Source organism: Eptesicus fuscus, chromosome 23 (genome assembly GCF_027574615.1).
Source record: "Eptesicus fuscus isolate TK198812 chromosome 23, DD_ASM_mEF_20220401, whole genome shotgun sequence".
Lineage (NCBI taxonomy): Eukaryota > Metazoa > Chordata > Mammalia > Chiroptera > Vespertilionidae > Eptesicus > Eptesicus fuscus.
The window spans coordinates 5,726,411-5,739,446 of NC_072495.1; the positions used below are offsets into that span (position 1 = coordinate 5,726,411).

Sequence of the window (13,036 nt, forward strand, 5' to 3'; positions counted from 1 at the left end):
TAACTTTTCCACTAATACCCCCCCCCTCCGCCCCCGCAATAAAAAAAGCTAATAAGTAACACTTATTAGCATCAAATTTGAATTTGAGTTTCTCATTTTTGTCCCTCCCGGTGGTCCCTGTACGTGTAGAAATAACAGAGGGGTAACAGGGAGAAGGGCTTGGGTGATGTGGTTTGGCGCAGTGAGTATTTATTTAGCATCAGCCGTGCCCAGATCTCTGTGTAGCTTCAGGATGATGCAGAGATGGAGGCTTGGAAAGCCATGCCTTTCCTCCAGGGACCCCAGTGGCCTTGATTAGGACAAATGTGTTTCGACATGGGACAGGCTGCTCAAGCCTGAGAAATCCGACAAGTAATGAAAGGTGATCCTGACATGAAGGTCAGACGGGGCAGGGATGGGTGGCCATAATGAGCTTGTCCAGTGATTACAGACCCTGAGAAATCAGGAACCTCTTGTATTTCACAGGAGTTCAGTTCTGAAATGAGCAGCAATGTGAAACAATTATGGTATTGAAAACAAACAGTTAGCTTCCGTTTTATTATTGTAATTTGTCATGGTCAAGTCACATATTGACAGTAAAAACAACGGCCACGAAGAGCTCCCGATGCCACTACCCTGACATGACAGCGGTCATTTTTAGTGAATCCCTTCCAGCCTGGGGGTGGGCCTCTGCTGTCCTCGAATAGAAGCCCAAGTAATACTTAAACTCCCAAATCGCTGCTTTTATCCCTACGGATCCAGCAAGGCTAGTCCGGACAGAGTCGGTCCCGTGTGACATCAACAACCCTCTGCGAAAGCCACCCCGGTATTCGGACCTGCACATCAGTCAGACGCTCCCCAAAACCAACAAAATCAACAAGGTGAGGCTGGGGTTCTATTGGGCCGGCTGGAGCTCCCGCTGCAGGAGGGAGGAGGGGTCCGGAGCAGGACTCGGTGGGCACCCGGGAGCACTGCCCTCGCCTCCCAGCACCCGGGCACTGCTAATTCTGTGTGGTTGGTGTTGAGTCAAGCTTGGAGGGCAGGCGTCCAGCCATCAGTGGAGTGAGTGTGCCAGGAACCTGTCTAACTGAGGGAGCCGGCACTTGGAAATGAGAATGAATGAGTGTGTGGAGGAGGGTCAGTAGGGATTAGCAGGAGAGTTTGAGACAGGTTCCATAGTGGTCCAGACCCGCACTCTTTGCTCTGTGAGATGTTTCGCCATCTGGCGGGATTAGCATTGCAGATGGTTCTGGGCTTTCTGACACATCTGTTGAGTCAAACCATCAGGGGACAGGGATCTATTTCTGAGCTCCTGCCGGAGACGGTGGACGGGTGTGTGTTGGGGCTCTGATCTCCGAGCCACAGCCACTTTGCTCGACTTCCTGCTGATTCTCAGACGTGGGCCTGTCGAGGCATCTTTCTTTCCAATGTGGCCTGGAAATTTTCAGTGTGATTTCCACACCCTTTGTTTGGTCTGCTGGTTGGACTCCACCAAAGTTATCCCAGGGATGCTTCCAGCCCCACAGTTGGAGGCAAAAGTTGTACATGCCAACAGGTGGCTTCTCAAGCCCCAGAACGCCTCCGTGCATGGTACTGAAGGTGGGTAAAGTGTGGATCAGCCTGAGAGTGGCAGGTCACCAACCTGTGTTCAGGACCCAGAAGAGCACTGGGACTTCTCGCTGGAGAGGCCCAGTCTCACTTCTCTGCATGAGGCTGCAGAGGACATGGCCCCCTTCCCAGTCTGTTCTCCACACAGCAACCAGAGTGCTTCTTAATGAATATAATTTAAATTGTGTCACCTCTGCTTAAAAAGCATCTGGTAACTTTCTAGTGCACTTAGAAAACAAATCAAATACTGCACCCTGCAAGGCAGTGCATAATATGGTCCCTCCCTCTGTCTCTGACCTCCTTCTCCATGCCTCCCCACCACATCCCATGTCCTTTTACTCTCCTGCTATCACCCACCATTTTTACTAGTAGATTTCAGTCATTCACCATCCGATTCCATGCGGCATCATCTCATTAGTTGAGGACTTGGCCTCTAAAATCAGGCAAACCTAGCAACCAGCCTTAGCTTCCTCTATTTACCAGCTGTGAGACTCGGGCAAGTAATGGAATCTCTCGGAGCCTCCGTTTTCTTGTCTGTAAAATGGGTACATTCCAGTTATGCACTGCTGCACAAACTTAGTGGTATACAACAACAGCCCTTTAATTATGCTCCTGGAGTCTGTGGGGCAGGTATTAAGAAGTGGTACAGGGGGGATTGTTTGTCTCTGCTTCATAATGTCCAGGGACTCAACTGGGAAAACTTACACAGTGGGGAGCTGGAATAATCTAGAACAGGGTTTGGCAACTGTGGCTTACAGGCCAAATCCAGTTTACCACCTGTGTGGTAAATCCAGTTACCACCTTGTTGGAACAAGCCACACTCTTATTGTCTATGGCTGTTTTCATGCTACAATGGCAGAATTGAGCAGTTCCAACAGAGACCACATGGCTCACAAAGCCCAATAGATTTGTTACCTGAAAAAGTTCGCCAGTCCCCGATCTAGAGGCTCCTTCACTCAGAGGCCTGGTGCCCAGGTTGGGATGAGTCAAAGCCTGGGCTCTGTAGAAGCTCCACAGGAGCCCCTCATGTGGACCTACTTGTGGCTTGGGCTTCCTTCCCATATGGCTGCCTCAGCATAGTTAGGCTTCTCCCATGGCAGCTGTTTCAGAAACAGGGTGGAAGATACATGGGCTTTTATAGCCTGGCAATATGAGTCCATGCATTGATTGCATTAGCCAAGGGTTGGCAGTGACCATTCTGTTGCATTCTGCTGATAGAAACAGTCACAGCCTACTCAGATTCAAGGGGAGGAGATGTAGACCCCATTCTGTTGATGGGAAGAGTCCGAGGAATTTGTGGCCATGTTTTAAAACATCTATGGTGGGTAATAAAAGCAACCTCAGAGAGTTGTTGTGGGGAAGAATGAAATAATCAACATTGAAAGAATTTAGTGCAGTTCCTTGGCACATGGTAAGTGTCCAGGAAATTCTAGCTATTATCATCAGCTTACATCTTGGGTTTCCAATCAAAATTTCATGCTGGGTCCACTTTTCTTTGTTATTTGAGAAAGATGTAGGTCTCTAGGAGAGGGGATCCCCATCTCTGGAAGGGACGAGGGGGCTTGCACAATGAGGCCCCTGGGAAGTAACTGCATGCCTGTACCCAGCCTTTCCTTTGTGACATCTTGGGGACAAGGAGCTCAGAGCCATCGCAAAACCCCCCCTCTCTCGATTCATAGGCAGAATGAGCCTCTTGGTGTCAGATGGGACAGAAACACGGGTCCGATAGATCAATTACTGTGACATTGTTCTGCTTGTCTGCCAGCAGGAGAATTTGATAAGAGAAATAAATTAACCTCTATTAAGAAAGTGGCTTTGACATGAAGGTGGACAGAATCTATCATAGAGCTGGGTTATTTTTTCCCTCTTTCTCTTCTCACTGGCTTCACACAGATTCTTTTTGTCAGGCAATGATGTAGTTAGTGCAATAGATTTCTAAGCCAATTTGGTCTGAAGATTTCCTTTTCATTGCTGTCTGTCTCCTCTCCGGTCTAGCTCAGTCAATCCAGGTTCGCAGAAGCCCAGCTTTTTCATTCGGCATAATGGTTAGAGTTTGCATTTTTTAATCAGAAGGCCTGGAACTCAGTTTCTTCACTTGCTATGTGATCAGAGCAAGATCTCTCTGCCTGGATGTTTCCCTCTGTAAAATGAGAAGTGTCATAGCAGACACTACTATTGGGATTCTGGAGAGGACTGGATACAGTGATATGTGTAAAGAATTTAGTCCAGCACTGGATACTCAGGGCATGGAAATGGATGAAGAAGAAGACAGAGAATGAGGAAGATGAAATCAAGGAGGATTAGGAGGAAGGAAGTGGAAGAAGGAAGAGGATGGAGGAGGAAGAGGAAGAGGGAGGTGGAGTGGAAGAGCTGAAGGATGAATAGGAAGGAGGGGAAAAGAGGAAAAAGAAGAAAGAAGAGGAGGGAGGCAGAGGAGAAGGAGATGGAGGAGGATGGAGGAGATGGATGAAGATGGGAAGATGGAGGGGGAAGTGGAGATGGAGGAGGAAGTGGAGATGGAGGGGGAAGTGGAGATGGAGGAGATGATGAGGAGCAAGTGTGGAGATGGCACAACCTTGTGTTTCTGCTTCTCGGCTAGAGGTCGGGACCTGGGCCATTAACTCTGTGTGCTTCCAACAAGTCACCCCTCCTCTATGAGTTTCAGTGCCCCATCTATAGAGTGAAGGGCTTGGACTGGATGGTCCTGAAGGATGTTTCCACATCTTAGCTGTGCCCAGAAAGAGGAATGGCGCCATCAGCCCTTCCCTGCATGAGGTGGGAGCTTGAGTTTCCTTCCAATGGAACACAGCCTCCTGCTGCTGGTCCCATTGGGATTCAGATCTGAGTCCCCTCCTATGGGTGTGATTCTGCCAGGGAAAGTGGGCATCATCTGCAGCTCTCTCTCTCTCTCTCTCTCTCTCTCTCTCTCTCTCTCTCTGATTCAGCCCTGAGCTTTGCTACACGGAAGAGAATGACATGGTTCCTATCCTCAAGGAAGTAGAGATAATTCCTTTCTCCATAAAGACAGTTCCTCCTCCTCTCCCTCCCTCCATCTTTCCTTTTTTAATATTCATTCATTCATTAATTCATTCATTCATTCATTCATGTAACATTTATGAGCAACCTCTTAGTTTTTGTTTCTGTGCTAAGTTCGGCAGATTCCAAGATGAGTACGACATAGTCTAGTAGGAAGAGATAGATCTTCTCCCTCGGTCTCTCCTTCTCTCCACCCCTCCAACTCTCCTCCTTTCATTTCTTTCTTTCCCTTTTCCCTTTGTCTAGTACACATTTATTGAAGGACCACACTGTGCCTGGCACCTGGCTACTGCAGATCCTGCTTACATTTGCTTCCCGGAGCTGCCTTAACAAATGAGCACAGCCTTGGAAGCTAAAACATCCGTCACTTATTCTGGAGGCCAGAGGTCTGAAATCAAGGTGTCAACAGGGCCGGTTCCTCTGGAGACCCTGAGAATCCCTCCATGCCTCTCTCCTAACCTCTGGTGGCTCCCGCAATCCTTGCCATTCCTCAGCTTTTAGCTGCAGCATCAGTCCAACCTCCACCTTCATGGGCGCATGGCCTTTTCCTCTGCGTGTCTCTCCTTTTCTGTTTCTTATAAGGACACTTGACATTGGAGTTAGGGCCCACCCCAACCCAGGATGATCTCATCTCTAGATCCTTACGTTAATGGCGTGTAGAGTCCTTTTTTAAAGTAAGGTCCCCCTCTGAGGTTACAGGTGGAACACCGTTCAACCCACTCCACAGCTCCTGACTCACCCGCCAGGGCCATTCTGAGGATGCACATGTGGATTCTATCTTCATCTTTGCTTTAGAGCAGGTTCAGGGGCCAGGAGAGGCAGTGCTGGTTCCAGTGGAGATGCGGGGGGTGGGGGGAGAGTGGGGGAGTGCGGAGGCTCCTCACGCTCTCTCCTGAGCTGTCTGGCTGTTGATTCTTTAATAAACACTCGGAAGGAGAGGTGTCGGGATGGGAAGAGCACACTGGGCACCTCCGCGTGGCTCTTTCCCATTCCGAGAGAACGGAGCGTGGCTGTCACCTACGTGCTTGCATTCTGTGGCAACCTTTCACTCTGGGGTCCAGACAGTGGGCGGGAGCTTCATTACAGAAACCGTTCCTTCCACAGCTGGCTGCCACCTCTCAGGGACGTTGGAAGGACAGGGGCTGAGGAAGCTGGGCTGGGTCTCTTCCTGCTCCGCTCACTCTCACTGCGGCCCCCGCCCGCTTTCTCTCTGCAGGACCACATCCCCGTCCCGTACCAGCCGGACTCCAGCAGCAACCCCTCGTCCACGACGTCCTCCACGCCCTCCTCGCCAGCACCCCCGCTCCCTCCCAGCGCCACGCCGCCGTCTCCCCTCCACCCTTCCCCGCAGTGCACCAGGCAGCAGAAGACCTTCAACCTGCCAGGTACCTCAGTGCTTGGGGAGGCGAGGAGGTGTTGGGTTCATGCCAGGGTCACTTGGGGGCACGCTTGAAGGCATGTGGAGTGAGTCTTACATGCAGGACACTTGCCACACATGACCTCACTTGATTTTAGAGTAGCCACGAGGTATTATCAGCTCCATTTAACAGGCGAGGACACGGAGGCTCCGAGAAGTAAAGACTCTGTCTGTTGGTCAGCAGCAAGCTGGTGTCTCCACCCAAGTCTAAGTCACAGGGGCAGCTGGCAGTTGTCTTATGAGCTAAATCGTTGACACTGGCAGGGGACCCTGGGCCCAGGATCTCAGGGACCACACGCCTGAGCGGGCTGCGTTCTGAGTGTTACCTCCACATCGGGAGGGGGCTCTGAATGAGCAGGCTGGAGTTCTGGATTCAATATCCTCTATCACACCCCTGCCATGTGACCTCCGGCTTCAGCTTTCTCACCTCTGAAAGGACGTAGGTGGGTGACAGGACCCCAAGGATTCTTCTACCTCACACATTCCCACTTGAGTTCATGCACTGCCCAGGGCTGCAGGTTTTTCCCCTCGTTAAGTCATCTTCTGGCCTTCTGACCACATCCATGTATTTATTTCCTGAACAAGTATTTATTGAGCATCTCCTATGTACCAGGTACTGTCCAAAGCACTGTGTACAGAGGGGACATGCACAAAGCAGACACATCCAGTATGAGTTTCCTGTTGTTGCTGTAACACTACCACAAGCTTCATGCCTTAGAACAGGACACATCTATTATCTTATAGTAATAGAGGTCACAAGTCCAAATTTTGTGTCACTGAGCTGAAAATCAAGGTGGCAGCAGGGTGTTTTCTTTGCCAGGTTCTAGGGGAAAAATCCATCTCCTTGCCTGACAGCTCCTAGTAGCTGCCAGCATTCCTTGGCTGGTGGCCCCACACTATTCCAGCCTCTGCTTCCATTCTCACATCTCCTTTTCTGACTCTGACTCGGATCCTCCAGCCTCTCTCTCTCATGAGGACCCTTGTGATTGCATTTAGGATGCACCCAGAGAACCCAGCATAGTCTCCCCATCTCAAAATCCTCAACATGGTCACGTCTGCAAAGTCCCTTTTGCCATGTGAAGTAATGTAGTCCCAGTTTCCAGGGATTAGGACATGGGAGGGTGGGGATTGTTCTCATGGAGTTTGTAGCTTAGTGGGAGAGACAGGTGTGAACCAAGCAAACACACACATGAAAATGATAGGAAGAACAGTGCTGGGAGCAAATTCAAGAAGAAAACAAGTTCAAGTGGAAATGTCAGCAGCAGGTGAGTCCTGAAGATGGGGAGAGTATCCAGGCAGAGAGGGGAGCACGTGCAGAGGCCCTGCCACAGGAGGAGCTGAAAAGTTGTCCAGTGGCCTGAGGGCCACAAACAAGGGAGCAGGGCGCCAAGTGAGACAGCTGCAGGCATGAGGCCTGGCGGGGCCTTGAAGGGCAGGGTGGGAATTTAGATTTTTAAAAATACGTTTTTATTGATTTTGAGAGAGAGAGGGAGAGATAGCTAGAAGCATCGTTGATCGGTTTCCTGCACGCCCCCTGCTGGGAATCAAGCTCGAAATCCAGGCATGTGTCCTCACCAGAATGGACCGGTGACCTCTTAGGGCATGGGAGAATGCTCAACCAACTGAGGCATACTGGCCGAGCAGGAATTTAGATTTTATTGAAGACACAGTAGGAGGCCACTGAAAGGTTGAGGCAAGGGGTCCTTCTTCCTTCTGGATCCTTCCATTCAGAAGACCACTCAGTCTGCTGACTGGGGAGGCCTTAGGAAAGAGTAGAAGCACTTTCACAGTGGCCTCCTGGTCCTCTGACGTCTGGTCATCTAAGCCTCTCTGTCTTCATGACCTCGTGATGCCAGCGGCCCAGGAGCCACCAGGTGCTCCGGGCAGGCCACTCGGGATCACCAGCTGTCCCTTGGAGCCGCTTCTCGCTGGTGTCCCTTATCAGCGAGCACAGGGCTCACAGTGACGCCTTCCCCTTTCCCGGCCGCTCCCTCCCTTCAGTCACCAGGCACAGCTGTGCTCCTGCAGGAAGAGTCGAGAAGGGGTTGACTCTGCGTGCAGGCATTTGCGGGGTGTCCCATTGCCCGGCACCTATCCCTCCTCAGAGCAGGGCTTGCTTCTGTTGCCCAGCCACTCCTCCTGAAAAGGCTGTCACTGCCAGCTAACCTTTCTGCAGCCACTGAACCCCCCATTCCCGCCGGGAGGGAAGAGATCAGCTAAGCCTATTGAGAACCTCGGGTATTTTTCTTTCTTTAATTTTAGCCCCTTGTTGACAGCAAAATGCCTGCATGCAATTAAAAACAAACCAAAACCTAGGTTACCTAGCAGAAGAAGGCCCCAGAAATCATGGAGGTTGGTTTTCTTTTAAAGCTTTGCTCTGTAACCTTGAATTGCTGTGCTTCCCATCCCGGGCAACTCATTTTCCAGAATAAAAAATGCATCCATTTGGATTCCAGCTACCTGGAATTTGGGCACTTCCTGAGCTAAAAGAAAGGGAGTTAATTCAACAAACATGAGTTGTGCACCCACTGGTACAGGTGCCAGACCAGGCGCTTAGGATCCTGAGATGCCAGGATTTGCTCTCCATCCTAGGGTAGGGTTGGGGGTGGGGATTATCCCATCAATTCCAACCTCAAGGGCAGCTAATGGCTTAGCTCTTTGAAGCTATCTGATTGCCTCTTAATTAAAAATCATTCTTGTCTGTTAAGACAGCTTCGAAAGATATTGGCTCATTCAGAGCAGCCAATACTTACTCCATCCCTACTATGCACTCTTATTTCATACTAGTGGCCCGGTGCATGAAATTCGTGCACATTAAAAGGGGATTCATTAGACTCTATTTCCTCTAATGATTAGAGGAAATAATTTAATATTGCTATTTGCCCTTTCTCTATAATAGAAGTGTCAGAGATGAAAGAAAATTAGTAAAATGTATATGAAAACCTTCCTCCTGTCAGAGTCTGGGGCGCACCATGGGACCCAGAGTCAAGTCCCTGCCCACGCACATGTGCCTCAAAATCGTGTGAGACCCAGACCCGGCTGCACCCCCCCCCTTTGGGCTAGATCCAGACCCAGCCAGTCCCACCCTTGTCAAGCCCCTCTGGGCAGGGGGCGTAGCCTCAGGTCCCCTGGCCTGGCACCAGGACAGGGCGCGTGGCCTGAGTTCCCCCGACCCAGCACTGGGGGTGCACCTTGAGGTCCCCTGTCAAGCCCCACTGGGTGGGGGGGCACGGCCTGAGGTCCCCTGTCAAGCCCAGCCAGGCAGGGGGGCGCAACCTCAGGTCCCCTGGCCCGGTGCTGGGGCAGGGGGCGTGGCCTGAGGTCCCCCATCAAGCCCCGCCGGGCGGGGGGTGCAGTCTGAGGTCCCCCAGTCTGGTGCCAGGGTGGGGGGCGCAGCCTGAAGTCCCCTGTCAAGCCCACCTCGTGGGGGGCGTAGCCTGAGGTCCCCCGGCCTGGCCCTGGGGCAAGGGGTGTGGCCTGAGGTCCCCTGTCAAGCCCCACAGGGGCAGGGGAGGGCATAGCTATGCCTCAGGTCCCTGCTGATTGCTCGTTAAGGCTCCTTATGGGAACTTGGCCTCAGCTCAGCTGTGGGTGCAGCCATCTTTGTGATGGAGTGATGGTCAATTAGCATATTCCCTCTGTATTAGATAGGATAAGGATGAGCTCAGCCCTATAGGGGGAGACTCTTATCATCCCTACAGTATACACGTGGAGACTGAGACTTGGAGAGAGCTGCCCAAGCTTTCACCAACAGCCAGCAGAGGAGCGAGGATTCAGCCCTGCCTCCAGGATCAGCCTTCAGACCTCAGGCTTGGCACCACTGTGCCAATCCTCTGTGAGCCCGCTTCCAGCTGTAACTTGTCCCTGAATGAATAACAGTGTTTCTGGAAGTATCTTCAACCATTGAGACTCGTATCAGAGCCCATCCCTGCTCACTTCCTTTACTTGAGACTAGAAAGCTCTGTGTGATCTGTCCATTGCCCCTGACACACAGTGGCTCTCCTGACACACAGTGGCTCCCCTGCTCCAGGCCCTTCACCTCCCCACCCACCGCCCCTCAGTAAGTTCGAACACTGGGAATTGTCTGGAAGAACTGGCCTCTGAGAGGGGTGAACTGGAAGTAAATGAATTGTGGGAGAATCAGCAGTGACGTTGAGGATATTTCTTTTACATCTGTTTTTCCCTACACGTGAAAATTCATACTTGTGGTAGGCAGACTAATGGTCCCCCGAAGATGACCACGTTTTAATCGCGGGATCTGTGAATATGTTACCTTATATGGCAGAAGGTACTTTGCAGCTGTGACTTTGTTAAGGATCTTGAAGTGGAACGATTGTCCTGGATTTTCTGGGGGACTCTGAATGTAATCACAAGGATCCTCAGACGAGGGAGGCAAGAAGGTCAAAGACAGTGGAAGGCAGTGTCAGACGGAAGCCAAGATTGGGCTGTGAGCCAAGAAATGCAGGCAGCCCACGAGCCTGAAGAGGCAAGAAACTTCAGGAAGAACCAGTCCTGGCCACTCCTTGATTTTAGCCCCTTAGGACTTAGTTCAGACTCTTAGCCTCCAAAGGACTGTAAGACAATAAATTTGTTCTGTTTTAAGCCACAACGTTTGTGATAATTTGTTACAGCAGCAATAAGAAAACTAATACAATGCTCAATGCATAGAATTTGGAAAACACAGGAAACTCATCCTTGTTTTTTAAGTCACTGCAATCACTCTGCCCAAAGGGAAAAAATTAACATTTTAGATTGTGGTTCCACACTTCTTTCTGTGTGCATTCTTATGCATTTGCCAAAAATGGGATTGTGCTCCGAATGACTCTCTGACTTGGGGTGCTCTGTATTCAGGGAGCTTTTAACCAGAGGGTTGGCTTGGATGTTTAACGCTCTGGTGTCTTTACACGTCTCAGTCCCTTGGAATTCGGGGTGTCTGCAGGAGTCTGGAAACCCTCAAGGGCAGGCAGAGAACCCACACCGTGGCTGTGGGAGCCCAGTGGGGCACCCAAAGGGACTGCTGTAGGGCAGCACTCACTTTGGTGATTTCTTTCTCTTGCTAGCGTCCCACTACTACCAGTACAAGCAGCAGTTCATCTTCCCAGGTGAGTCCCTGTGAGCTCAGCCCCTTCGGAGTGGGATGGATGGAGGGGAATGTCAGGGTGGACAAGCTCAGTGAGGGTGTGGTGGAATCACCTGGCCCCGGGACAATGGCTGGACGTGGAAGTGGAAAAGGAAAGCGTGGGGGGTCCCAAGGGCGCAATGGCACCAATGAGGTGGTCTGGGAAGGTGGTCCACAGTGGAAGGATGGGCCAGGGCAGGAGAGGTCCAGAGCCACATGGAAGGGGAGAGGTGGTCAACTATGTGACCTCATCATTCCAAAGGGAATCGAGAGTGGGGAGGATTTGGAGACGACCAGAGGCTTGGAGGTTCTGGCAGCCCCCTAGGTAACGACAGGGAATTTTGGTCAAGATGCCATCTGGACCACAGGTGCATCCAAGCAGGTGGTCGAGGAAGGGGAGGGGACTGGCCCGCCCCGGGGACCCACGAGCTGGTGAGCAGCTACTAGCTTCCAGAAGTCAGGTTTTGGCGGGTGTGGACTCCACGTTCGGGTCCTGACCGTCTAATCTCTGCCGTCAGATGTGGTGCCAGTGCTGGAGACACCGACCCGGGCGCCCCAGGTCGTCCTGCATCCAGTGACCTCGAATCCCATGTAAGTGGTACAGTGGCCTCTTCCTCCCCCCGGCCTGCAGTCCACTCAGGACCCCTCTGCCTTCCTCTTCCTGGAATTGACATCCTGGGAGGCAGGGGGCGGGGGGGGGAGGGAGATATAGCAGGGTAGGGGAGGAGAGACATGGGATAAGGCAAGCAAAGAGAGGGAGAGTGTGGCAGCCCAGGCGGAGGAGGCCCCCACGAGTCAGCTCTGCCCTGTGTCCCTGGCCCTGCCTGTCACTTGTGATTGCTAGGGGCTGGACTTGATCCCCCGACCCTCCTAGGATCAGAAAGACAGTGTGCGGGCCAGAGCCAGCGCTCAATGGAAGTCGTTCTTCTATGTCCTTGTCCCCCCTTTAAAAAGTACAATTTAGGTGTATACCAGGGGTCAGCAAATTACAGCCTATGGTGGACCAATCCAATGTGTCGCATGTTTTTATAAATAAAGTTTTATTGGAACATGTCCACACCCATTTGTTTGCAACATACTGTCTGGTGGCTTTCAGATTCCAACTGCCGAGTGGAGCCATTGCGACAGAGACCATATAGCCCGCAAAGTCTAAAATATTTACCATCTGGCCCTTTACAGAACAAGTTCACTGACCTCAGGCTTATACTGTTACACAAATAATATAAGCTACTTTTGGAAAATTTGGACTATTCTGTAAAAATATTAGATATGTGCTCTTTCTATTCACAGTTGATCTCTGTGTGACCCATGATATACACAGTCTCTATCCTACTTTTTCATCCGAGAATGCTATAATGTCGCATTTTTCATATTATTCCAGACTCTTCGCACACATTGTTTTTAACGGCTGTAGAATGTTGTATCAATGTGGGGTAATTTCCTTACCCATTTCCTGATTACAGGATCTTACATCTTCCCACATCTCACTGTTGTACACAATTCTGCAAGGAACATCTTTGTGTGGGCATCTTCAGCCCCCGGGCAGTCAGTGGTTGGGCAGCTGAAGTGAAATCGTCTTCCTTAACTTCTCTGATTATGACCAAAGTCTGGGGCATGTTAGGCACCTAGTTTCGATTTGCTGGTTTCTCAACTCACATTTTTGCCTACTTGGTTTTTCTTCCGTCTCTGCTAACTGCTCCAGTTTTTCTGACCCGTGTTATGGGTTTTGTTAAAGACCCAAGTGGTACATCTCTGAAATCAAAGGAGCAGCAGTTTGCCGGGGGATATTGTGCTGACATGGAGCTCCGGATCATTTCTCTGCCGTGCACAAACCGATTCCACAACTTGTGCAAGACGGGCTCCAGGTTAGGAACCGA

General features: G+C 51.0%; 1 protein-coding gene across 1 annotated transcript in view; it reads left to right on the forward strand.

The window, feature by feature from the left end:
• The window catches only part of KSR2 (kinase suppressor of ras 2), a 272,198-nt gene that overhangs the window by 218,191 nt on the left and 40,971 nt on the right, over positions 1–13,036 (forward strand). Inside the window, exons 9-12 of the mRNA XM_054712551.1 lie at positions 734–860; positions 5,840–6,008; positions 11,101–11,142; positions 11,678–11,750. Of these exons, the coding sequence (XP_054568526.1) occupies positions 734–860; positions 5,840–6,008; positions 11,101–11,142; positions 11,678–11,750 (411 nt within the window). The remainder of the gene's footprint in view (positions 1–733; positions 861–5,839; positions 6,009–11,100; positions 11,143–11,677; positions 11,751–13,036) is intronic.